The sequence below is a fragment of the Periophthalmus magnuspinnatus genome, chromosome 11, assembly GCF_009829125.3.
Source record: "Periophthalmus magnuspinnatus isolate fPerMag1 chromosome 11, fPerMag1.2.pri, whole genome shotgun sequence".
Classification (NCBI taxonomy): Eukaryota; Metazoa; Chordata; class Actinopteri; order Gobiiformes; family Gobiidae; genus Periophthalmus; species Periophthalmus magnuspinnatus.
The window spans coordinates 10330714-10358428 of NC_047136.2; the positions used below are offsets into that span (position 1 = coordinate 10330714).

The following is a 27715-nucleotide window of genomic DNA, read 5'->3' on the forward strand; positions in this document are numbered from 1 at the left end:
CTTTTAAATGTCTGAATAAAATACTTATAAACAATACAACTGATTGTGTCTTTGACAAAAAAACAAAAAACCCCAGAGTATCTATTTACATTAAACAGATTAAAAGAAATAAAAAGATACAATACCTCTGCAGCTCCGGCCACATTGAGTTGGAGCATGCCTTTGCGCTCCTTCTCCTCAATACACGAGTACTGGATTGACTGCACCTGGTTAAAGTTGGCTAGATGGGTCGGCTGGAGACGATAAAAGAAAGGTTTTAAAGAAGGTCTTAAAAAGGTCCTATTCATTCATACTGCAATTTGTAGTTGAGAGCATAAAAACAATGGCTATATTCACATCTGATTATAATCTGATTCCTGGACCTTTAAGTTTATTTAAATAAGATGCAAAAGGCAAAATCTGATGTGAGTAATCAAAGGGACCATGATCAGAAAGAAGTCAGATGTTTTTGCGTTTGTGTAATTTTAATAGTCTTAACACTAAAAATCGAGTGAATGTGCATGTAATTACAGCCAGCGTACTCACCGTGGATCCCTTATCAGTGAGGTAGCTAATCCCTTCCTCGGGCCCAATAGCCAACTCCACCTGGATCACCCAGCTGGACTGTAGCCAACATGAAAATATTTATATTCAAAAAGGTGTATTGCTATCACAGCTTGAAGTTAAACACAATTGTAGTAGCATGCAGCTCCCAAAAGAGGGCAGTCTCACACTATTACTACAGTTCAGTCGTTTCATTTCACACATGGGACAAAGTCTTACCCCTAGGGCACATTTAAAGCACTCCTTGTCATAGCGGTAGACTGGAGCCAGGATCTCCAAAAACCTCATTATGCACTGCTCGTCATTGAGGTTGGCCACTTGTTTGAATGTCTGCTGAATCAACTTTCGAAGTGTTTTGGCCTGGAAAAAATAAAAAGAAGTTAAAGCTATATTAAAGCTTTAGTCAGAGGAAAGTGGATGGACAAAATGTGTTTGCATTTTAGTTTGCAGCGCGGGGTCACACAAGCATTGATTAACTAATAGTCCACTCCAGTTACAATCAAATCGACCATTTAATTTCAGAGGTGCCACGAGTTCAGATCAATATTTAAAGACTCACTCACTACTCAATTAAACCTCACACTGTGGGTCCATTTGTAATTATATAAAAGCACATTTCACAACCAGACTTGTTTTCATTTGGCATTGCATTAACATTTTTCAACCTGATTAAGTTTTTAGACCTGTGTCACAACAGAATAAACAGAACAGATTGGGAACACACACTGCTCTAAATACTAAGGCAAACAATTAAATCTATAAAATGGTATAGTAGCAGTAACAGTAATAGTAACAAATTGATTCTATTTGACATGTTGAGTTACAAAGTACAAGTAGTAAAGTACTGTACTTAAGAAGAATTTTTAGGTAACTGTACTTTACTTGATTAAATGTTATAGTCGGTACTTTTTACTTTTACTTTACTCCACTTGAGAGAAGGTATCTGTACTTTCTGCTCCACAAAATTTTTGAACAGGACTGAAAAGTAAAAAGGCCTTGTTAACATCTTGACTAAAGTTTTCAAGTTCACGCTTTGTCTTTGAGCAAACAAAAATAAATACACAAAATTCATAAGAACAATGTAAAAATATATTCGTATTACAACTGTTGACCAAAATATCTATCTTTTTTTTTAATCAATATCACTGCATTTAACACTTAAAGTACATTTTTAAACAGGTACTTAAATACTTTTATTTAAGTAGATTTTTTCATGTGATACTTTTTACCTCTGTATCTGTACTTAATAAAATTGAGTACTTCTTCCACCACTGAATGTAGATCAGTTTAAGATGAGGCAAATCAATATATGAATTACTGTTTAAGTAAAAGTCAATTATATATCTATGGACAATAATAGGCTATGTTACTTTATATGTTAACAAATACAAATATTACAGACATATATATATATCAAAAGTTTCTGAGTTTAATCCAGGCATAGTTTATTGGTACATAGTAGGCTACATAGTGTACAGATGCCTTTAACTATAAATAGTTCTTCATATAGATAAAGATTAGTGCAGATTAAGAGCAGAGAAGCCCAGGCTTAAAAACACAGATTTACAGTTGTACAGTGAATTCAGGTCATGTGGCCAAAATGAACGGGCCTTTTCACAGGTCAAAGTGGGACGTTTGACACATAATGCACAGATCAGAAAAGGTATTAAATATGTTTATTGATGTATTCACCTTTTATACTATCGTTACACTAATAATAAAAGGTATATTTTCAGAAATTTATAGCTGTTTTCATGTAATTTCTCTGGTAGACCTAATCTACTTTCAAGCTTACTACTTTTTACCTTTGCCCCAAGAGAAGCACCTGCCTCATAGTATGCACTGGTTTTAAGTCAGATGCCCTGGCTTTCAGACACAACTCACTTGCACCCAAAGAGTACAGTAAATGTATATAAAACTATGATAGTATAATGACCTTCTACTGTGAGTGTTATGTTTTTACAATCTGAAATAATTGCTATATTGACTACTTGTCTTTATGCCTCCCTGATTTTTTTCTTACTTAAAGTTCAACAAAGCTGCACTATCACTGCCAATACTACAAAGAAATGTAATTATAAAAACACCAATTCCATATCGTTAATGTAAATCATATGGCCTAGAATTAGTAAAAACAGTAATAAAATTGACTTATAGGGAGTCAGCACATGGACAATGCCTTTCTCTGTCTATTATCCGAGTCTGATCGTCATTTCCTGATTCCAGATAATTACACCAAATATGTGCTCTCATCTAAAGCCATTCCTGCAGTTTTGAAATTCCTCCACATCGATGCACACAAACAAACACTCCCAAAGCTGTAGGGAAACATGGAGGTGCCCACCCATCCTGGAGGACAGGAAGCACTGTAAGAGACTAACGGGCCGCTGCTAAGGAGACAAGTCAGTTATGTTCAGTTATGTCACTTCACTGAAGCGTGATAAAGATTTTTTTCAAATGCACATAAAGGGCAAACTGATATTTGTTATTCACACTCAAATAGTTAGTCCTATTAGGGATCATGATCAAAGATGGTTGGATCTCAATTACTACTATGTGAGTTGAATATGTAAATAAAAAACAACAACAAATCAATATGTGCATCTGTCTGTTAGTATCAGAGAGTACATCAATAAATATTGTAGCTTTCTGGTATAAGGAAACACGCCAAATTTCTTCTGGATGTTTATTTTCTGAACACAAGGGCTACTGTAGGCCGTAGCCCACGCCAAAACAAGAGCAAAACAACAGCAGTCTCAACTCACTAGAGCCAATCTCCAAAACAAACCAGAAACTGACGAATAAAAGTTTCACATCAACTTATCGGCAGAGCAAACAAGTGCCACATACAAAAACAGTTACATTAAAAACAAAAGGTGCCAACTCTGAGCTAAACGCAAAATATCACATAAGTCTGATACTCTGAGACAATAAGTCTGATATTCAACCAGCCATATAATCAATCCATAATAATGACTAGATTAAAAACATGTAGCAATATCCCAATCTGTATGTAGTGAACATAATGAGCAGGCCATATGACAAATTAAACTATAATTCCAGATAGGTCAGAGGTTGATTTTTCTAAACCCGGGGCACAACTCGTCAATATAAATGAACAGATTCTGGTCCTTTTTATTTGACTGGTCTGGCTCTAACATCAGTCACAGTTTACTACCTCGGCCATCTGCTCTTGAGTCCCTATGTCCACTATGTGCACATGTGTGAGTCCATTGACAGAGAATAATCCCATTAAAGGACTACCCTTCACTTTAACCGTCCCGCGCCACACGATGTAGATGACAGCTGTGGCCTCACTCTTTCTCTCTCTCCTCTCTCTGTCTCACTCTACCTCTCTTTGTCACCCCTCTCCTCCTCCTCCTTCTTTCTCTTTTCCTTTCTCTCTCTCTCTCTATCCCTAACTCTCAACTCACCTCTTTCCCATTTTCTCTCTACTCTTGTCTCTCCTCTTCCTTTTTTATCCTTATCCTCTACTCTGTCTCTCTCCTCCATCCTATCTCCATCTCTTTAGTCACTCCGTTTCTCTGTCCCTCCTCCCTCTCTGTTAGGTTCAGTGCCACAGAAATGCCAGATGTGCTCCTGCTCAGCTCTGGACACCAACCAGCTTTAAACTAATATTATGTTAACTCAGGACATGACCCTTAATAGTATAGGAACCTAGTGTGTAAGTAGGTCAAAAAAGCATTTATTACTAGAAGTATATTAACTTTAACAAATGCTAAAGGCTTGACTTCATAAATGATTTAAACAGATTAAGGTTAAGTTAAGGGTAGGAACATTTGTCCTCTGTATTTGATCGATTCCTCAATGCTGCTGGGGCAAGGGACCTATCTCTAGATCTTCAGTGAGACTTGGTCAGGACTTAATAGCATGAAGGATCTTATCACAATACTATACAAATTTATGCTGTTATGTGAATATCGAAGTTGTACCTACATAAGAACAATACATATGAACTCACGTAGGCTACAACATATTAGCACAGCGCTAGTTTTTGCAATAATACCCCCAAAAATGAACTTAGAAATGATAAACGCCAACATATACGAGAACATAGTTGAGTATTTACAAAAGGACCAACCGCAACAAGACCCATGGGCAGTTGACATGTATGCTATCAGTTGTATATGACGGACAGAGAGGGGCTCCCTGTGTGGGACGTGTGCGCCTCCTCCCCCTCCCTCCTCATTGTGCCAGTAAAGAAAGTGGATTTAGACATGACCCCAAGGTTGCACCCATATTCACCGTCCTGCTCTCTCTCCCTGTGCAGAGCAGCTGCCGCCCGCCCGCTGACACACTGAGCTCTGCGGGTCACTGGGTCTTTCTCTTCATCAAACCTGCTCTTCTACAGACCAGCCACATAAACACGTGCCATAAATTTATCACTGACACACACTCCCCTCATTATGTAAGGAGCCCCAGGCAGCACACGCAAACAGCTAATGAGAGAGCTAAAGCAGGAGTCACTATGTTCAAACCTGTTTTAGATACCAAAGATTAAAAAGTAATAACTCAATTCAAAGCCCTACCGCAATTTTAGCCAAAAAACAAAACAAACAAAAACTAAAATATGTTTGTCTCAAAAACCAGACATTTAATTGGCCTGAAGAAGGGTCTCGTCCTGCTTGTCTACATGAAAATGTGTTTCACAATATGGTATAAAACCTTCTAAAGCCAGAATAAAGTTATATGGTGTTGCTTTAACCACAAAGCTTATGACAAGACATAACTAATACTTATTGTAAGCTGTTGTCAATGTACTAATTTTCTAATAGCTCTAAAAATCCTAGTTGTATCCACTACAAAGACTTCTGACAACCATTTTTGTGGAAAAGAATCTGCAACAAATCTGAAAAATACATTTTGATGAATACACTTAAATTGCAAACAAACATTGTCAATAAAGAGCCAAATTGAGTTAAAAACATTGACCACTGGGTTCAGTAATATAAATGCTATAATGATCTGCAACTTTTGACAAGGAAAAAGACCCAAGTTGTCACTAGAAACAAGTGCTGTGTATGTTTGTGATCTAACATCAACATCTATATACATTTGTAATTAATAATGTATCCAACAAAAAGCTTTTATTGCACTACAGTAACTTTTTATATTTTACAAGTTTCCTATGAAGTTTATTGTCCTCACCTTGACTGAATCCAGCAGCTCTTTGGGGAAAAATCGCCTCAAACCCACATCTTTTCTGAAAAGAGAAATACACAAGGGAAGAGCGGCACATTTATTGCTGTAATTACACAGAGGAATGTTAATTCACAAGTAATTATGTTTTATCTCATCTCATTTTGTCCTTTATGTACAGAGCATGGACATTTAGACTGTTCAGTCAGGCAGATATTAAGGGAGTTTATGAGAAAGGGTTGTAACAAAAAGCTATGACTAAATAGTGAGTAAAGCGCAAGTCATGTTTTCCCCAAAGACTCAGCTGAGGAGGAACAGAAGAGGCAAAATAAAAGAGAGAGAGGGAAGAGAGAGACAGAGAGAGTGAGAGGGAGGGGGAATTCAAAAAGGAGAGTACAGACACTGAGAGGAGCAGAGCTAAAACAGGAAGTGCCCTAATGACTCAAAATCCTCTGAGGAAAAGTTTAGGAGCTTGGGGAGAGATAGTAACAAGAAAAAGGTTACATCATCTCACCACTGCCAAACTAAAAGAAGGTTTCTATTAGAGGTTTAAAAATGAAACAGACCACAGTAAGATAGAAATTGATTAAGATAGTTTAGATTTTAGGGGGTAAAATAAACTTAAAGGATCACTACAAAGGAACAATTAAAACAGCAAAGTACTAGAATATGTCAAAATGGTTAAAATATAACATAGAATATTGATTTATTTGGTGCCTAAACTATTATGATTATATGTTTTTATCCATGGCATTAACTTTGTTTACATTGCACCCCAAAGAATAAGAATGATAACCCAACATTTTGCCTCACATAAATGAAATAAAATCCTGTAAATGTGTCAGCTTGTCGATAGTCTATAGTAAATGGCTATTGTGTACAATTTGCAATAAATACATTAACAAAGAGAGAAGTGTAGGCACTTTATGGTTCAGAAAATTTTGCTAGCAGGGTCAACAACAACAGCCTTGTTTTTGTTTTTTTTACTTTTTGGTGAAAAGGTGCTAGACATCACTGCCATGAAAGCAACACATCCCATTTGTCCCTATTGGACCTGCGTTTCACACTGCCAGAGGCGCTCTCCGAATCCTCCTCTGCTCTGTGTAAAATATGCATGACACAACACCGTTTTACAATCAACAGAGGAAAGAGGCCAGGGAGACAAAGACAGGAAAAAACAGGAGAAATGAACTGGGAGAACGGGAACAATGGAGACATCACTGTACTTTTGGTTAATTGGAAAACTCATTAAGCTGATGGATATAGAGAGAGAGGTCTTCCAATTTGGGACACTCATTAAAAACCAAGTGTCAGAGGAAAGCCTTGTTAAGACCTGTGCTGTGACAAGCAGCAAGCCGATAGTGGATAAAATCAAAGCTAATGAGGAGATAACCCAAGCCGAGCTGCCAATACATGAGTGACCTGAGTAAACGCCATCCAAACAGCTTTGTGGTGAAACTAAATTTCAAATGCCCCAATCAGCTCTGATACGCCCTGGTTATAGATTTGTGCTTCCTCAAGTTCTTACTTTGCAGTGAAATAATAATTGGCTATTTAGAAAAACTTCAGCAAATCATGCTCCTCCTCTTGCAGCAAAAGCCAGATTAGTTTAGTTTTTTACTAATTTCTCTGTCTCCTTTTATTCAAGTTTAGGACTGGCACAAAGATTACTTGGAACTATCTGCAGATGGATGTCTTGGTTACAGCTGTATTGTAGTCTACTTATGAGCATGAGTTAATTAGACCTAAACTGAGCCAAAACAATGGTAAATATGCAACGATTGGGACTTACTCTAGTAGTTCATAGTTGGATTTCTTGTCCAAAGCATTCCCTCTCATTTCTTTGTAGAACCTCCTGAAATTTACAAAGTTATATTTAGTTCAACCTAGTACATAGTAAATAATTGTACTTGTATCCATCTCCTAGACATGAACACAAAAATATCACTTGCTTTATACATGCAACAAACAATCCAGGCAGTGTGTAAGATTGCACAAACATATCCTTCATGGCTAAATTTCCTGTTTGGGTTAGTCATATTTTTCAAGTAGTAACAATGCTCCCTTGACTTCAACATTGACGTTATAATTAAAATAAGTTGTCACCTGATTTCTAAGCAGCCGAGTTTGAGTGCTACATCCTGCTCCACTTTATCTCCGATCTCTGTCATGTAGTCGTATTTCACCTAAAAATATAGAAACACATTATAAAATATTGATTTGAACAAAGTCCCTATGTCAGAAATACACTGTAAATGCACACAGACAGATTGTCTTTGACCCAGAATACCTCAGAAACAACCCAGTCTCCGAGCAATGACATATGTTTTAGCACTGGCTCCAGGCTCAAGATGAAATATGGAGAAGTGGTCCGAGCGTCTGGTCTCTTAGTGCATGTGTGAGTGTGAGTGTGTACGTACCTGATGGTAGAAGTAGTTCAGTGTCGGTTTGTCTTCTGTAAACTGTTGGATAAAGCCTTTTGGAAGATATCGGATCCTCAGTTCATACCTAGAAAAGGAGAGAAGGTACAACAACATAAAATATTAGCATAGTAAGAGCTAGTGAGAGGGGAGAAACTTGATATATGCCATATTCTGAGAAGCCTACTTATTACATACTTTAGTTAGGTAGACATTGATCCTCATAGTCCTTCTCCCCTATAATTGTCACCCTATCAACTCAAACTACTACCACTATTACAGCTAATACCACTACAACAATCACAGTCCTGTTCAAAACAAATTAACATGACTGATTATGGCTTTCAAGTGGCTCCAAACCACATGGTTTTACTCACTGAGAGTAGGCTGTAGACTTCTCAATTATAAAAAAAACCCCAAGCATATCATTGAAAAAAAAAATCAGTCTAGATTATAATATGATTAATTGCACATCCCTAACTACAACTGCAATTACTACTACTGCTACTGCTGCTACCACCACTACTACTACCAGCTACTATCTTTTGGCCTACATCGAGTAGTCTTTTCTTGTCAGTGATAAAAAAAAATAAAAAAAAACAGATGGAAAAGACAAAAAAGCGCTAGACTGAGAGGACAGGCGTTGTTGACTTTATCAGACAAAGCGTGCATCTGGTTGTCTCTGCTGTTATGTTCACAAAGCTAAAGATCTCGACCCTTGAATAGCATTAGTGCCAAACCACCACAATAAATGTAATATACAACACTTGATTTACATATTAACTGCACTGCTCACAAGCCACACACACGGTGCCTTATCTACATATGATAAAGACTGGACACATTTCTCATGAAGCTTTCAACAGTTTATCACTTCAGATACTTTGAAAGACAATGGGGCAGACTGCACGATGTGGTTTAGTAAAAGAGAGCCTTGAAATAAATTTACCAAATAAGTAATGAGCACTTGTTGCATAGGACAGGACAATCTAATGTCAGTACTATAAAATGCAAAATCTGTATCAGACAAGAAAAAGAAAATAAATTCAAATGTAAATCTAAAAATCCACTGTGCAATAATGTTATTGCTTTGTCTGAAATGTTACACATTATGACATTAAGCCTCCCTCTTTCTCTGTAGCCTCTTTTCCACTGGCACCGTTAGCTTGAAGCCGCCTTGGTGCAGCTCCCTCCAACCGAGTTACGTTTCCGTGCTCCGGGCATGGCTCTGGGTACAGGGGCAGGGCTCTGCTCCGTGACACACTGATGTGGCTAAAGCTAGCATAAACCCAAAACTACTTCTCGTTTATATAGTTTTTCTACCTTTATTTCTCTTCTCTGTGCCTCTGCACAAAGTTTTAACCTCTCTTTATATAATGGAGAGGGTTTGGCTCATTTTCGATCTTTATGTGGGAGTGCCATGCATTGATGAATAGTAAACAGCTGATGCTAGTGCACTAGTTTTGTTTTGTGATTTCTGCACAAAATGTAAGGTTGCCTTACCTGGAAATACAGCGGTTTATCACAAGATCATGTCAGTGTTTAGTCAGAGGTTAGGATTTTATGTTTAGAAATATTGTTTGCCATCTTGAGTTCACATTCTCTCTTGTCCAATCATCTCATGTTTCAAACATGAAACACTCATAGTAATATCTCTCAACATTCATTGTTCATAATCATAATTGTTGAGCCATTCTTTACCTCCACTCCTCGTTCTGGCGGGTCTGCTCATACTTCTCCCTCACATGTGAAACGCCCAGGTCCGGGTGCAGCCAGTGCACCTGGTCACTGCAAGAGGAGTTACTGAGGCGCAGCCCGAAACACGACGTCCACCGCACTTTGTAGATGTCCAGGATCTTCTGAATGATTCCCTAAAGACAGAGAGTCCACATTTAGTTTAATGTTTTTATTTTTGCTTGAATTTTGAATTAAACAAAGATGTATATGACATATTTGTTTAATTCAAAATTCAACTTGAAAAAGGGATCAAGGGTCAAAATTCAAATACGTAATTACCCCATGCAAATAAAAATAATAATAATAATTTAGTTATTTATTTCAACTTGGAAAAACTGCAACAATTAAAGACTGCAAACACATAAATACAAGTTTTATTTATTAAGAATTTATCAAAAGACTATTAACTAAAAGATATTCCTGAAAACTGTGAAGGAAAGAAATACAAACAAGTTAGTCACAAGTTATGTCAGTAAGAATTGAGTGTGGCCTCATGTATAAGTCAAAGTTCATCACTGTGTATCGTTTGAGAACATCTTTGTGACGTTTTGCATTTAGTCAGCGGAGGTTATGTGAGCGAATGAGTGTGTGACCTCCAGCGACTGACGTTCAAGTCAAATAACTTGACAGAGATGGTCGACACGCACATGCCCAGTGCCCAAGTAGAGCGCTAGAGGCTCTGACCTATATACAGAGGACGAGGGATGAAAAGATGAGAGAGAGAGGGAGACAGGGAGAGAGAAAGGAGAGAGAGAGAGAAGAAGGGACAGCGAGAGGGAGAGAGACAGTAAGGGATGAAGGGTAGGAGGGAGAATGAAGGAGAAAGAGAGGCCAGAGAGAGAGAGGTGAAAAAGAATGATGGCAGAAAAGAGAGAGATTAAGAGAGAGAGGGAGGGAGAAAACCAGAAAAAGAGAAAAAAGAGGGAGGATAGAGGACTGTGAGCCAAATGGACATAAGCCACTCCTTTTTGACCTTTGAAAGTTTGAACAGATTTGAGTCTTGGGACTTCACCTAAAAACATGCAGCCAAGTAAACCAGCACAGTCAGAATGGCTCAAGGATATGCATGCATTTACTAGAAAAACATTTTCAATTTACTGAGTGCCCTTATGGAAGAAGATATTAGGACCTTGAGTGAAGGACAAGCAGAAAAAACACACACCTTTTGAACTATATAGAGGGAGATCTGGATTTGAAGCAATGTGGTTAGGGATTTCAGCACTAAAAGCTGATATAATGTAGTTCAATCGTGAGCGTTTTCTGTCATTCAATGGTTTTAATGGTAATCTTGTGTAAGGGATAATAGTCTGTCCACATTGAGTGCTGCCCGACAGACTGTACAGGAAAAGCACTGTCTATTACAGGGCATAATAAACATCCTGTACGTCCTGAAATGTTGCATGGATTTTGAATGTCAATATAAAGAGCTTTTAAGCAAACAATGGTGGGCCAGTGTTTCCTCTTCAGTTCTTGTGTATGTTTAATTTAGAGACACATTCATTTATGTTTCTATCCCTCTTGTGTTTGTCCTCAAGACTGTACGTTCTTGTAAAGGCTGAAAAAAATCTAATTGTGATTCTTCTGACAAGCATTGTGTTTAGATTTGCAATTTATGTTTTAACAGTAGGACTTTTGTCAGTTGTTCTGTAACTGATTAGAAGATAGGAAATGAAATTATCTGATAAACTAATAGAAAAAAGTATAATAACATTTCAGAACATGCTTGTACAGATCTAAACTGCAGGGTTAGCAGTTTTTACGCAGAATAAGACAGTATATTTTGTTGTTTGTGAAGGAAAATATTGTACTTTAAAAATGGCAGCCTTTGTGATTTGCTAATTGTGCCCATTCAAATTGCGATTTCGATTGCAGTTAATCTCGCAGCTCTACTTTCTGGAGTAGACTCAGTAGTTGACCATGTACTTGTGTATAAGTCTAGCCATGTACTTGTACTTAGATTACATTGCATTTAAAATCCTAGGAGTATCCGAGTATAGCAAAAGTCCCATTGTGGCCTCAGCCTCTCCATTTACAAACACACAGAACAGCACTGCATCACATGTTCTGATTGGACAGAGCTCAAAAATATGCAGATTGGGGTTTAAAACAACTTAATTCAACTTTAATCATGTAACTGTACTTTTACTCGAGTACAAATTTTCACTACTCTTCCCACCACTGGATCTAGTTTAGAGATTGTCTTACTCGAAAACCAAAAATTTTCCCATTGGTTTCGTAACAATATATACAATATATACAGAATAAGATGAAAAAAAAAAAAATCAGTGTACAGAAATTGTATGATTCAATAGTTGCAACTGCCTTTTGTCCAGTTCTTTTTTAAGAATTGGCAGCTGTGACGAATGGGAGAATGAGTGGGCTTTCCAAAGAGGTCAAAAGCAGAGAGTTGGTTATCTGACATAATTTAATTTTTATTCCTTCTTTGTCTCTGCTGTCGACTGGCCCCAGATGGTCATGACTGATGGCCATTCTTCATGAGTCTGGGACATTTTGTTGAAGTGGTTTTTCATCTCTGCTCCTGCCCATTTTGGTATTAAAAAGGTCAGGCATTTCATGATAATTTAATAAGACTATGAGTAATGTCAACAGTACAGCTATACAAGTGATTTATCTTTCATTTGTATGCGTGAACAAACTAAAGTAATGGTTTGTGAGTATTTTTATTGTGATTCCAGTCTAGTTTTGATAGTTTTAGTACTGATTAGTATCAAATTATAAATAGTTTTTCAAATCTAGCTTGGCGTGTTTGTATTGTGACTATACATGTTGTGACGGTATGATGTATGCTACACAATACAGACACTTGTCTCTAAAGCCTCACCCTGACATCAGTGGCGTCTCCATATCGGATGTTGGAGTACCAGCAGCTGTGCTCCGTGTTGGTCTCGTGATAGTGGAAGACTTTGAGGACCCGGTCCACAGATCCAGACACAGACCCAGCCACAGTCCGGTCTGACGCTCCGGTGCTCAGGCGCGACTTGGCTCCTCCAAGAAAGGTGTGGTTCAGGTTAGGCTCCATGTAAGCTGTGGCCATGGTCTTCCCTGCTGCCACTGCTGCTGCTAGGTGTCGGTCATATTCTGTAAACAAAACAGAGAACATCAAATTGGATTTAACCATGCAAAAATAAATAGTCCCTGTCTGACTCTGATGCTTTTTTGGATTCAGGATATAAGGATTTCTATACAGGGAAACCATAGGGTTTATGTGGTAGGGTCCGACAGGATAGGGGTGTTACTTTGCCCAGGACAGTCCATACTATGGAATTAAACTTTTTTTTTTTTTTTGCAATTTAAATATCTGTAATTGAGTAGATGCATGCAAAACATAGATAACTTGAATGTCATTGCAAAACAATAACAGGAAATGTACATAATACAACTTTAAATTCAATTAAATGTTAGGCTCACTAGTCACTTCAAATACTAGTTCCAAATTAAAACGTGGCCTAATGAAAGCCAAAATAGAATTTCTGGTTAAAGTTAAATGGCTGTATGAGTATACAGTTACAGAATACAGTTTAATGGTGGCAGTGTTCAAAGGAAAGCTCTCTAGAGCTTGTATGACGTGAATCGGCAAAGATGAAATGCAGAAAACAATATGATACTGAGCACAGAGTGTGCGACAGGTCAAGGCTCAGAGTGTGATGTGTTTACAGACAATGAGACACACAGAAGTGGCTCTCCTGTGTAACAAGTACGGACACTGACACATTTCCTGGAGTTCATTGTGTTTTTATTATGTTTGGAGAGGACTGGTTTCTGTAATGCTGCTACTGAACAGGAAAACAAGTCAAGCTGTTTTGTAGTAGACATTTTAGGGGAAACCTATCTGAATTTTGAGAACAAGTGAAGTCTAAAATCATAACTATAAGCAATTTGGTGCCTAAATTCATAACTTTATGTTTTAACAAGAACAACAGCTGTTTTGGAGTGAGTATTGCAATGTTAAGGACAGGGCATGTTCCAAAACTTGCACGGGGCATCTTCTAGTATTTATATTATAATCCACACAGAACCTCCATCTCACACTTCCAAATTCCCTGCAAACATCTGGATTTAAACAGCAACACTACCTTGGATTTAAAAATAAAACTAACCTCATGTGGAAGTGGAAATTTGGCTCTTTTATTGTATACTAATCCATCAGAACCTCTATTATCCAACAGGACAAACAAATCAGTGAACCAAGTACAGCGCATTTGTTCTGATGAGTAAAAAATTAAGGTATTCTTAATATGAGGAGCTCAATTATTGCATTGTTATACAGTGATAGTCACATTAAATTTACATGAAGAGCTGATAAAACTAAATATTTCTTCTTACTTCAACTGGAAACTGTAACTGGATATGTTCAGTGGGCAATTACACAGGTAAAATAATGAGACTGACCATATATTTGATGAAAGGTACTCCAGTATCACATTGTACAAATTTTTAGCAACCACACATACTTTTGCAGGACAGAAACCTCTACCCAGTTCCCATGGAGTCAGGTGTCACTGTCTCAGTAACCTGTGCATTTTTCTCCATAAAGATTTCATTCATACCTCTGTCCCAGCACATGAGAAAACGTCCACAACCACCTGGCGCCATGGAAATGCATATCCTCCCTCCTCTGGATCCGTCTTGATCCAGGACAGACAGGCAACTGGTGGCTTCACAAACCCTCATCGCAAATAACTGTCCCGAAGATGTCCAAGAGGTTAAGTCAACAAACAAAAACTGGGATCCTCAGACAATTGTCCCATAACCAAAATAACTACCGCTGTCTCCAAAGCATAAATTGCTGTCTGCAGATTTTGTCAACAGCTTTGTCCATGCCTTGCAGAAGTTATCCAGCAGAAAACTTAAAAGACAACAGGAGTTACTTCAGGTTCTGTCATAGTCCAAAGTTCAATGTAGATCCAGTCAAATACGAAAACACGACAAACTTCTTATCCAGTTTTTGGTCCAATTGTTGGTTCCTTATGGCTTGGGACACCCCTTTGTTGGCCAAGTGTCTGATTTTTGCCCCATGCCAGCGGCCCGTAGCTACCCAGTTGCCTTGGAAGTGAAAGTAAATTGCGTCGGTCGCTTAGGGGAGAGTTCAAGCTATTTCAATGAGACAGAGAGGACAGTCCCACAGCCAAAAAGCTGCACAGCTGAGTGAGTTAGCCAGTGTATAAAGGAAAATACACTGATTTCCAAGGCATATGAAGTTAGTTAATAAGATGAAATCTTTTTGCAAGGAGTTAGAAGAAAAACAACAAGTAGCAGAGTGGAGAGAGAAAGGAACAACAATTGTCTGAGCTTGAATGAAAGGAAAAGGACAGAGCAGCGCTACAGAAAGTTGAGTGAGGGACAAGAGGGAAGTGGAGAGGAGGAGCAGGAGGAGCCAGATGCTATTAATATGCTAATCCTGTCCCAGGCGTTTCAATGAGTTACCCCTCCCACCCACTGCTGTTTATCAGGACAACCTCAGGCTAAAACTAATAAATATGCAGCCACTGACAGGTGTGCCAAATGCAAAATACTCCAAAAAGTCAACTGATAACAAAAGTGACTTTAATCAAAATGTTGTGCATTATATGGTTGTCAAAATTATTGAAAATCATGTACTAAATCGATACTAAAACTATCAAAACTAGATACTCATTTGAATAGGTGTCAATACTAAAAAAAGTCACATTCACAGGATAGAAATTAACCTTTCCTGAATAGCTTTACAATGATTTTAAGCCATATCACAAGTGTAAGACCACATAGATAAGTATATCCCCATGCTCCACTATGAAACATACAAATAATACAGAACCATATTCTATTGTCTCACAAAAGACTGTTTTTTTATTATGATTGTGGTATTCAAATATTGAGGATCGAGACTATTCCTTAGTATCAAAATGGAGTTTGAAAGTTTAGTATCACGATTACTGCGTTACATTTTGTGCCTTGTTAGATAAATAAGCAAAGAACCAGAAATCATCTGAGAAAGATACACAAATGTCAATCTGATGTGTATGGAAATATGTTATGTGTTTGGAAATAGCCAACTACAGGATGTTTTTGAATGCATGCAATAAGCCTAGGATACAATAGATTCCAAAACATGTTCTAGTTTGAAATTAATTGAAGTGAATAATATTCTACTTGAGAAATCAATCTGACAAATCACACACATATATCCAATGCATTTTAATTTTATAAATATAAATAATTTTATTTTATATTTATCCAATGCATTTTAATACACTAAAAATGCATTTCATTTTCTCCAACATTAAGTCCCCTACTTGCCTCGCCTCTCCTGCATATATTTCTCATCTCCCTGGGGCATAGAAAACCTTCCTTCAGCCCTCTAGAGGCAGCTACTGTATGTGTTAGTGCAAACCAGACGTCAGCTGCAATAAATCAAATCAACACATGTGGTTGAATATATCCTTTTCTGAAGAACTGAAGAGGCCCCATTCTGCACAAAAACCCCAACCTTAATGTCACCTTGGCTAGCGCTTTGTGTTTGGGACATGCACGTGCGACGCTCCTATAATTTGTGTCCCATCTGAGGAGGCGGCCATTGTTATGAAATCTAGTGGGACGGGGGGAAGGGAGGGGCAAGGGGGGAGTGTGCAGGGTAACTATTAAAAGCCTTTTGTCAGCGGGCCGGATGCTGTCAAAAAGGAGAGGACATCTTTTGGGACTGTTCCAATGTGGCTCCTATTACCTTTATCCAGCTCTTGGCTTACGCACGAGTACTAATGCAATGCACTATACGTCGCTCTGGAATATAAGTCGCACCGCACCCCCGGCCAAACTATGAAAAAACATGGTATATATGTTTCAATGTACAAAGCTTCACCCCTGACCTATGTAGTTATTTGTCATGTTTGGGTTTTTTTTGTTTGTATTGTTTTGTATTTTAACAAGGCACTCATAAAAAAGAGAATCTGGCACTTTCATTGAGCTCTCCGTGGATAAATAAAGATAAATGAAAATAAGCAAGAAATAAGCACATTGCAAAAAAGGCCTCAACCAAGGCACGCTCCTACTTGCAATAGTGTCCAGACACTAGTAGTCCTGGTGCACTATTCTACTGAAACAGATTTTTCTTTTCCTCACCTGATATGTTTATTAAAATAGTTTTTGAATATTTTTACCAGTATTTCTCAATGCATGTATTTTGCATATTTATCAACGTGCTTTTCTGCAAATAAACTGTACACAAATGCACAACGCTGCAAATTACCAGTGTCAAATGAGTCCAGCACCCACTCGCTCAAAACTGTGTTGGTTTGATTGTCTTTCACACTCACAATACAACCCACATAGGGCAATTAGTGCTTTCTCCTTCTGAAAACGTTGATCACGAGTAGTCAAAGCTCCTGAGAGCACTTAGCTGTTTACGCTTCTCATGAGAAAAAAGACGTTCTCAACTAAATTAACTATTGGCTTCTTTAAAGCTTCGTAATGAGGCAGTAGTGGTGTTGAAATGACCAGGTGGGCATACAAATGTGTTGTCCTAAATCCTACGAGAAGCTATGATGTTGTGAACAGATTTTATCTTGAGGCTATTCCAAACCAGAGGACAACTACTGCCTGAGGTCAGATTTATACAGCCTCGGGGTACTTGTTTTTTATACTTGCACTTGTTGTTGGATTGTCAAAGTTGAGTCCCATGAAAAAGAAAAACAAATAATTGGGATATGGTGGTGCCTGGATAATTTGCCAGAAGGGTTTGATTTGAAAAATACATTTTAGTAGATTTAAGATGTACTGTTGCTACTATACTGACGTTTTGCAGCTTATTGTGCAGTACAATCCTTCTAGCCATAGGCATCTTGTTACCTTATGTGTAGTCTCAATTATTATTACATTTGAGAAGACAAATTATGTTAAATCATCACAGTCTTTGCTATTCTCTCATGTGACCATTCAAACTGTAAACATTTGATTTTGAATACCGGTATATTGTTATGCACCTGGCATGCAACAAGTCTTATTTTCCTTTTTTTAAATTCATGTACATAAAATGCAACATCAAACTGCAGGAGCTTAAATTGTCCTTCAAAAGCAATAATCTGATCTATTCAAATTTGAACCATTTTAACCTGTGACAACTACTATTGATTAAACCTCTGTAAATGTTTAACTTTTGTCTGTGTGTGTGTGTTTCCAGGCGTGCGTGTGGGAAAGCAAACAAAAAGAAGCATGCATTTTAGACCGTGTCCATGGACTAACCTGTGTAGTATGCAATCCTGGAAATATCTGAAAGACAAACAAAGAGAGCACTGTTAATCAGAATCTAATCTAGTTCATCAAAAACATATTAGTAGTATTAGTAGTATGCTAATGGTCAGTTCATTAAAGGGGTACTGGTGTCGGCTCAGCATCTGATTAATTAACTACATTCAAAACAAATCAATATCTACAAGAATGACAGAGTATTGATTCAAAGGTCAATAGCGTTCTCTCACAACATTACACATATGAGCTGTTTAAAGAGGTAATTTCATACGGGCAGTGCAGAGAACCAGGCTGATCATTAAGGATGCGCAACTGTGAGGCGTGGATGAAAAAGCTTTTGAAATTCATGAATCCATATCTTAATAAAATCTGTGGTCAATTACAGCAGGCGTAACATACTGCATTATGGATAGCACTGCAGTCATTCCCAATATACGTCTGTAAATCAAACCAGGAGTGTGACACAATTGTACAGTTTTTAGAGTTGTTTGAAATGTTTGGTTAAGGCCAGTACAAGGAAATACAAGCATATTCCCCTAAAAAAAAATAAATAAAATAAAATAAAAAACATATAAACATATATATATATATATATATATATATATATATATATATATATATATATATATATATATATAATTTTGATATTTTAAAACTGAACTGTAGGTATGGAGAATCAGTAATCCACTCTATAATATGCATTTACATCTCATGACATCAGCAAGATGAACTAACACTGGATTACTCAAATATGCACGAATGAAAGAAACAAAACACAAGTCCAGGTACGTTTTCAACAGCATTGTAAACATGGTTAACAGTATAAAAAGCCAGTATATCAGAATGTGGCCCGTGTAAGAGACCTAATAACACTTTCTGCCTTCACCTGGTTTAGTCTGTGATATGTTTTGGCATAGATTTTGTTCTGGTTAGTAAAATAATAGATACTATCCATTCTTGGAATCAACACAATAATTATTGTTAAGCATTTTACATGTATTGTTCAGATAATTGGGTGTATAGTTGAAGAACTACCAGCGAATTGTCCCTGGAGAGAAATAGTTTTCTGAATCTGAATAATATTGAAGGTGGTTATTGTTAAATACCATTTCTGTGCCCTCAGTATGCCTCTAACAGTTATCACATATCATCTGTTTTCCTCATATTATGCAGCCCGTAATATTGAACTCCTTAATCCCAAATCAAATCCCCTCTTCTCCAGGAAGAGGCAGCGCTCTTCGTAGAAAGAGCTCTGCATTTCATACATAATACAGTACATCATTCTCCCACAGGAAGCCAACCAACGACCACTGGGAACTCAACACCCAGTTAGAGCCGCATTGAGGGTCATAAGACAAGGGCCCTAAGTGCTTGGGACGTCCCTGATGTACAGCGATAGGGGCCACTGGGTATAATGTCAACAGAGATGATGTAATGGTAAGAAGAAACCCCAAAGCGGAGAGGAAATGCCAACAAGGTGACTCGCAGTTTAAATGCTTTATCGGCAAACAGTTGAAACTTGAGAGCGGAGCAGAGGACGTGAGGGGCGTGCTGCTGGTGCTAATGGGGGTAATTCAACATGGAGAGGATTTGATTGACACATGATGATGATGACTATGTAAACATATAGATCAGAGGAATATCAGTATTACACAATAACAGGAAAACATTCAAGGACATAATTTATTTGATTAAAATTATAGCCACACAGTTGAGTTTATGCTAGGAAATTGCAAAATGGTTTATTGTGTTTTTTCTACTGATAAATTGGACTGGGGTGGAAGGGCATCTGATACAAAATTCTGCAAAATAACGATCAGTAGAGATGAATTTTATGCTCTGTTATTTGATTCCATTGTTAGTTTTTAAGTGCTAGTGTTGCAAAGAGTTTCCATAAATCTGCTTGTAGTTATAAATGCAACACAGACCTTTTTCATGTATTTTAATAACTGCTTTTAAAGGATGGTTGAGTACTAACATAATTATGGTTTGTTTTTATTTATGGAACATGTCATAATTTTGTTTGGAGGTTTTACGATTACTCTTTTAGGTCAATAGACTGCAAAAACATGTCCAGATGTCTTCAGTTACGGGTGGTTGGCAAAATCTTGAATGAGCGTATGCATGGTGATATCCCGTTCCCTCTGGACCACAGTGCAGTGCTAATTACATAGCAGGCTGTTTCGGTCTCAGTGCACACATATCAAAGGCTCGCTCAGGTCTGGGAGCAGAAGCAGCAGCAGCAGCAGGACTAACAAACACCTGCTCCTCATGCTGGGACAGTCCCGCCAAAAGCAACTCCATTCTGGGTTAATTATTTTTTTATTGTAGCAAGGAAGTTCATAAATGGGTTAACCACTTATATTTTTTGACTTTACCGTAAAGATTTAGGTTTGAAACATGATTATGTAGCATTTAGGGAGGTACTGATGATGATAGCTTCAATAATTAACAAAGGGGTAACTTAAAATGCAGTCTACAATGACGGTGGAAAGATATTTTTTCTTCAACTCCATTTCAAGTCGAGGCAGTGGAGACACACAATCGTTACCATTGATGTTAAGATCAATGCCTTAGAAGAGGTCGATTGTAATTTATATGCTTAAAGAACTATTTTATCCTCCTCTCTCAAGTCACTTTATTGTCTTACAGTGAGCCAGACAGGTCCATTTGCTCCGGTTCCACTCATCTCCGTGTAATTGCAGGTTGAACAGGATGGTTTTTAGATAGTTGTAAATCAGACTAAACAACAGTCTGATTTGGAGTGCGCACTAAGGCCCCATTTAAATTTCTCACATGTCAAGACTTAAGGAGCAGAAAACTCGAGTTGATGAGATCCACAAACATCAGGTGCTGTTTTGGTGTAGATGGGCCTATGGGAGCAGAGATTTGCCAAAACTTCAAATCAAATGTGAATCTGATGGAGGCAGAGACAGATGTTGTTTTTCAGGTATAAATGACATGAGAGTTTAGGGTGTAAACTTGAGGAGGAGAATCAGACAGCTGTTATAGGCTTCAGTACAGCTGGAGATCTACAAATGAGTTACTAGTCATGCTTAAGTAGCTCAACCTGTGTGGGTGTAGTTTTAAGAGATTTAGTAAACGCATCTAGAAGTACTTGATATGGTATTGATTGAGAAGTATTTCTATCTGTTCTATTCATTTTTGGTGGATATTTTTATTGCATATAACAGTATGGCTTAAAAAGTACTGAAGAGCAGGGAAGAAATGATAAAATCTAGACATTGAGGTAGGCAGTGCCCGATGTGCTTTGCAATGTAACATCTATATTCTAATGTGGTCTATTCGTTCTTTAACATTTTCACATACACAGTCATTTTTTGCTTATGGGTAGAATCATAATAAAACAAACCTTGCATGGTCCATTTTTCAACCTTTGTGTCTGATTTTCAAAGAGGCATAACACTGAATAAGCAAATATTCTATATTACGAATGGGACGATTCTCAAAAAAGATTGAATAAGCAAATAATTTTAAGTTTTCATTCTTCAGAGGTCCAGCAAAAATCTAAATAAAATCGAATCGTGACCCATGTATCGAAATAAGAATTAAATCCTAACAAAAACAGAAAGGCCCAACCCATAATCTATATATCCAGCTATTTATTTAGCTGCCGTGCCATGACCTCCACACAAAGTTGCTGGGATCAAACGCATACATGCACTTACGTGATAATGAAACATGGTAGCTCCAAACAAGAGCAATTATTCAAACCTGTCAGTTCAACACAAAACAAAGTGGGACAGTCCACACAAACTCTCAGTTGGTTTCACAATAAGTCCTCCTGAGGCCTTCTACACACATGTACCATAATAAGGTCATGTGAAACGCATGGCTGCTCGGCGCTCACACATTTATCTACAAAGACCCAGTGACTCTTGTGCTCATTGGACTGTGCTGTTCAGGTGCAATGATAAAGCTAACTGGCTTAGTGCAGATAGCGACATATATCACACTCAAACCAGATGCACTGCTATGTATAATTCAACATGGCAGATTAGGAGCAAATGATGGGTCGAGATAATTTGATAGCATGACCGACCAGCTTTAAAGGTGAACTATGTAACATTTCCGGGGGAGGGTTCACCACGTGCTTGACACAGTAGGGCATTAAATATATCCATTTTGCATGTATTCAATTACAGGTGGTTTAATTGCTCAAAAACATCTTTAAAACCCTGAATTCTTGCTGTGAGGGGACTTGCAACTCCACAGATCTGACTTGCACCTTAATCTTCTACTGCTACCTACTTGTCTCCATGGATTAAAGGTATACAGCGAAACATTCCAAGCAAAGATATATACCCTCTCTACAGAGACAAGCAGGAGGCGCATTCTACATCATAAAAATTACATAGTGCGTCTTTAATCATGTCTTGTTAGTATGTACACTGCTTACATATGCTAACATCTGAAAAAAACGTTTAGGCAGATGGGGATTCAAATGTAACATGAAATATTGAGAAGCTGAGGCAGGCTAATGATTCTTTGATTTAGGGCTAACTCGGGGGAGCGGGTACACAAGGCTAAAAATAAGCCCTTCAGTGTAATTAGCCATGAAAGTGATTCCTCTTTGCTCTTAGCTTACAGCGTGACACTAAGCCCCAGTCCATTCAAATCTTGTAAGGTTTATAAAGTGTTTAAACTTTGCTTGTAAACTAGATAAACTCATTTAAGTTATATGCACAAGTAATTGCCACTGCAAACAATCCAGAAGGAATCATACAAACAGATACATTTTACAGCAGATAACATAACGAGGTAGTCTCAAACTGACTAAACAGCCTTGAGTTGCTCCTTGTGTTGCGTTATCATTGGGGGTACTGTATTCCATGAAGCGTACTAAAGCCAAAGCCTGACTTGGCAATCCAGGTTTGTCAAATCCTCCGTTCCATTTCATCAAAGTGACTAATCAGAGGTGCTCCTGGGCACGAAACTGGTTGGGACCAGGTTAAACATCAAGATTATTTTAGATTTGTCTCCAAGAATGTCTAAAGAAACATGTTAATCTGAAGATTCAGCATGTGCACTCAAACACCAGTGTTAAATCATTGTCTCTGTCTGAATACATTTTTGAAGTTACTTTTGAGTCGCGTGTGACCCAAGACTTTTAATGACCAGCCTCGTGCTCCCACGCACTGCTCTGTGGATGCTGCACTCATCAAAAAGACACAAATAATGTAAAAGCCTATAACCTACATTATTAAAATGATCTTGCCCATGCACACTTTTGAACTCTATCGTGCGGTATTAAAATAAAGCACTGAATGGTGCTTTATGAGTACTTTTAATCAAATAAAATGTTTGAACATGAATAAAGTCTCTGACTGTTGGTGTGAGGGCGAGCGCTTTTGCACACAGACGTTGATTTAGGATGAACTGCTTTTCAGTGGGTTCTGGCTGTCTACACTCCTTCATCAAGTCTGTCTCTCTTTCCTTTTTCTCTAATTTCTTACTCTGTCAAACCGCACACACGCGCAGATTTGATTGGCCAATTCTCGTTACATGTGAAGAGTTCCGTCGCAGCTTTACTTTTACACACAGTGCGCCGTGTCCCAAACACTATAAAGCCACTATGCATCAGGAAAAGTATCAGGCAACTTTATTCTCCGCAGGCTACGCAGTCTTACTGCCAGCCTCCTCTCTGCCAGCGGAACGAGGTGGGAGTCGCATCTTTCCCCTCGCTCCTACAATCAGAATGAGGAGAACAGTTCCGTGTTCCATATCAAATTATTGTCTGGCTCCTCTCTCATTTACTTATCATTAAAACACTACCGATTGGTGCACATTGAGAGACCATTTTCAGTGGTGGTGTTGCTCCATTGATCTGACCTTCTCAGAGCATAAAGTGCAGCAGCTTAAACCTCAGGCCTAAATTAGCTTTGGTTAGACCCACGTTATTTCTTTCATGGAATGAGTTGAGGCTTAAGATGGAGATGAAGCTCATTTCAGCTTGGGATTTCAGGATAAGCCTGAACTTGTTAAGCCACTTTGATGGAATACCCCCTAAGTTTGTTCATTTGGTGAAAAGCTGATAGAAAGCACCCGACTATAATGACATGAGGCTCAGTGGGCCAGGCTGCTTAGCTGTGTCTGCACTTGTTTGCTTATCTTTCTCCTGTAGCGTTATGATTACAGTGAGAAGAACAATGTCATCATTATTCATGATCCTTCATTTTCATTCTCATTGTCTAATCAGAATCAAAAATAGAACAAAGCTAAATCCTAGTTGTCAATAAACCTTGATGACGTAATGCAACATAAAATAGATCAACATTTAGTTACTGATAATAAACAGTTATATAATGAAGGCATTACATTTGGCTCACGTTTTGAGTAGATTGAATTGAAATTGAAAAGGCTTAATTTTGCTCCTAGAATTGTCACAGACTATTATGTTTAATCTTTACCACTAGACTATTTTGACCATTATCATTATTAACCAAAGAATGCTGACATCCCACACGATGTAAGAACAAATTGTGTTTAGATGCAAAAAAAAAAAAAACTTGTTTGACTTTGTTGTTTAGCCAAATCCCATAAATTATGAACAAAAATCAAAATATTATAATGCACTGAATGATAGATGATTTAACCTAGAAACAAGACACTGGAGGGCTGGTTTATACATTTCCCTGTCTCTCTGCTCTCACGCCTCCTCTGTGCTCAACCACGTGGGCTCCCTACACCATACACTAATGTGACACGCGTATTGTCTTCCCCCTGGCCCCCTCCCACCTCCTCCATCACAACTACACAACTGTGCACAAGCCAAAACATCCTACACACCGAAACACGCTAGCCCTCGCTCGCTTCACAATTACATTCACATATGGTCGCTCATTAGGCTGCCACAAACAGACTAGCCAAGTGGGGAGAAGAAGAGGGGCAAGAGTAAATTAGTGCCAGAGGATTTGGGGGGATCACCATTACAATATATTAGGTTTAATCTCATTATAGGAAAGTCAATTTTTCATTAAGGCAGAATTATCAGGATCAAAATGAACTGGAGACAATGAATCACTATGTTATTGAGTTTCCAAAATTAACCGATAATAATAATAATAATACAAGAAAGTAGCTGTTTTAATGCATAACAAAAACAATATATTCTGAATTAGATTTAAATAAATTCATATTTTTTGCCATTTTACCATTAATGCGTTATTGTTGAAGGCATGTGAAATTAGATTATTGAATGCTACCAAAAAGCTGCAAAAAAAAACAAAAACACAAACTTTCAAATAATGTTATAAGGCAATATCTTTGTATACTTTGGTGTTATGGTCTGCTCTCAAAATAAATTCATGTACTTAAGTTTGAGAGTTCAGAAACAAAACATAGACAACACAACATAACTGGATTCAAAGTCTTACCATGATACAGCCCTTCCATTGAAAACCACAACAGAGGGAGCAATTAGCGCCCCTCAAATGAAAATTAAAACAGTAAAAAATCCAGTATTCCTGTCTCCTCTGGGTCACCACTCTCAGCTTTACTCCGCACTGACAGCTAGCATTGGATTAAGCCACAACCACCTCCTCCTCCTCCTTTTACTACAACTACTAGTGCGTCGAATCAGAGCGGCGCGTGTAGGAGTGGAGTAGAGTAAAAAAAAGGCTCGGGAGGCAGTCTTTTGGTGGAGAAATGGGGGAGGGAATAGGCAATAGGAGGAGAGGGGGGGTCTTTTGTCCCAAGAGACATGTGGACAGGAGACAAACAGATGTACAGAATAGACTGGAAATGAAGAGGGAGATGCATAAATAGAAGAGAGAAAGTAGAGTAAAAAGATTAAGCTAAGCAAGCATAACAAAGTGACACATATAGGATAGAAATAAAGGAATAAGCAGCTATGTAATTTAAAATCAGGAACCCATGCTGAGATGATGCTGGGTTTTTCCGCTTTTCTCTCTCCAGTGCAGCCCCTGAGGGAAGCCTCCTCACTCCATCATAATCCCACTCATCCATCTTCGGGACTAATATAGTGACTGTTCCACTGCATTTGTTTAACCAGGGCTTATGTGTGTGTAGTATCAAGGTAGACTTCATTTACAAAGAATTTTTCATCATTACGGCAAAACAATGTACAATAAAGAAGAGGTATTATGAAAAATTTACTTTTTGGAGCTTTCTACCGTGTTATAACATTCCCTCATCAAAAGCATGCCTGAAGTGTTTTTTTATATATACACATGCATGTTTGAGCAATCTCTCTCTGGCCCTATTCAAACCCTCCTTACTGTTAGCAGTACAATCCTCTCCAAGGCCCACACTCCTACATCACCCATGCTCCCACGCGGCGATTTTACATAAATATATAAAAGCATGATACTAAACAATACTTTACAGTTTCATAAATAATACAAAGCAACATGGTGATATAAATATGTAATGTGTTTTAACTTGTACTACAGATGCCTATGTTATGGGAAGTTTAATGTATTGACAGCTTTACCCTTATGATGGTATCCTATACAATACTATACTAATTATACCAGTGTAAATTAGCTGTGAATGAGATCAATGTATAATGTGAAAGTTCCTGCATTTTATACTCATAGTTGGAAAGGAAAACCTCTCTTCTGTGGCTCCAGGAAGAACTCTGTCAGTGATTCTGGTTATTACAGCGGGCGGTCTCAGTCTGTCAGCTCGCCCAGACAGACGACATAAAGAGTATCAATGAACTGTGGCGGGGATCACATACACAGTTATCCAACGCAGTGACACAGAGCGGAGGAGGCAGCAGCAGAGGAAAGGAAAGTGAGGAGGGGAGAAGATTACAGGGCCAATGGATTAGTATAGGCCAAGGTGTCATAGAAAGAGAAAAAGAGTGAGAGTGAGAGAGAAAGTGTCAGAGAGAAAGAGAGAGACAGAGAGAGAGAAAGAGAGAAAGTGAAAGAGAGAGAGCAGCACACAACACAAACTCATTTACAAGGTGCATCCAAGCTAAATCCTCTCTGTTTACATTAATGAGAAGCATACTTTGATGGGTAAGAATGAAACCAGCGCCCTCTAGTGGTTTGTGTTGTTCTAATTTGAGATTTAAGTGCCTGGAGGACAGTAAACAACATTGATATGCATTTGATTTAACGTGAAAATGGAAGCTGATGAATTTTGCAAGAGTTGTCTATGTCCTAATAAATAGTGCTGTGGTATGGTATATAAGCCATACAAGGACTGAAAGAAACACATAAGGAACTTTTAAACTTTTTTTCAGGCTGATGACCTATAAAGGTGTGGTCTTCAAAGTCACAGTACACAAGCTATATGCAGATTCCTATAGAGTTCACTTATTTGAATTAGAATCTATTTAATACAAATTTCTGTCCTCCTTTAACTGGGTCTTTGCTTATAAGTGTACTGTAGTCCTATTTTAGACATAGGTTAGCCCATGTTTAAACCTAGAATAGTCCGGTTAAAGACTTTGTTTAGATCTAGTGGTACTCGTAAGGCCAAATATTTTTTTTTACGTGGTACTCATGAAAAGTGAGAATCACTGAACTGAGTATAAAATCAGCAAAACTAGTTTGAAAAAAGCCATATTAACTGGACCATAACCACTGGGACTTTGGAAAGGTTGATTTTAGTACAAA

At 38.0% G+C, this 27715-nt stretch overlaps 1 protein-coding gene across 3 annotated transcripts in view; it reads right to left on the reverse strand.

Moving 5' to 3' along the window:
• Window positions 1-15144, reverse strand: part of ptk2aa (protein tyrosine kinase 2aa) — a 37241-nt gene extending 22097 nt beyond the window's left edge. For 2 of the 3 annotated variants that reach the window (XM_033975425.2, XM_033975420.2), the window contains exons 1-10: window positions 14429-15143; window positions 12703-12959; window positions 9825-9994; window positions 8124-8211; window positions 7810-7889; window positions 7496-7558; window positions 5713-5767; window positions 763-903; window positions 526-603; window positions 126-233 (exon numbers count right to left, since the gene is read on the reverse strand). In XM_033975425.2, the coding sequence (XP_033831316.1) occupies window positions 126-233; window positions 526-603; window positions 763-903; window positions 5713-5767; window positions 7496-7558; window positions 7810-7889; window positions 8124-8211; window positions 9825-9994; window positions 12703-12959; window positions 14429-14552 (1164 nt within the window). In that variant the 5' untranslated portion in view covers window positions 14553-15143. Of the gene's footprint in view, window positions 1-125; window positions 234-525; window positions 604-762; window positions 904-5712; window positions 5768-7495; window positions 7559-7809; window positions 7890-8123; window positions 8212-9824; window positions 9995-12702; window positions 12960-14428 lie in introns of all 3 variants that reach the window. The other variant, XM_055225413.1, reaches the window with a different exon arrangement.
• Between the last annotated feature and the right edge of the window lie 12571 nt (window positions 15145-27715).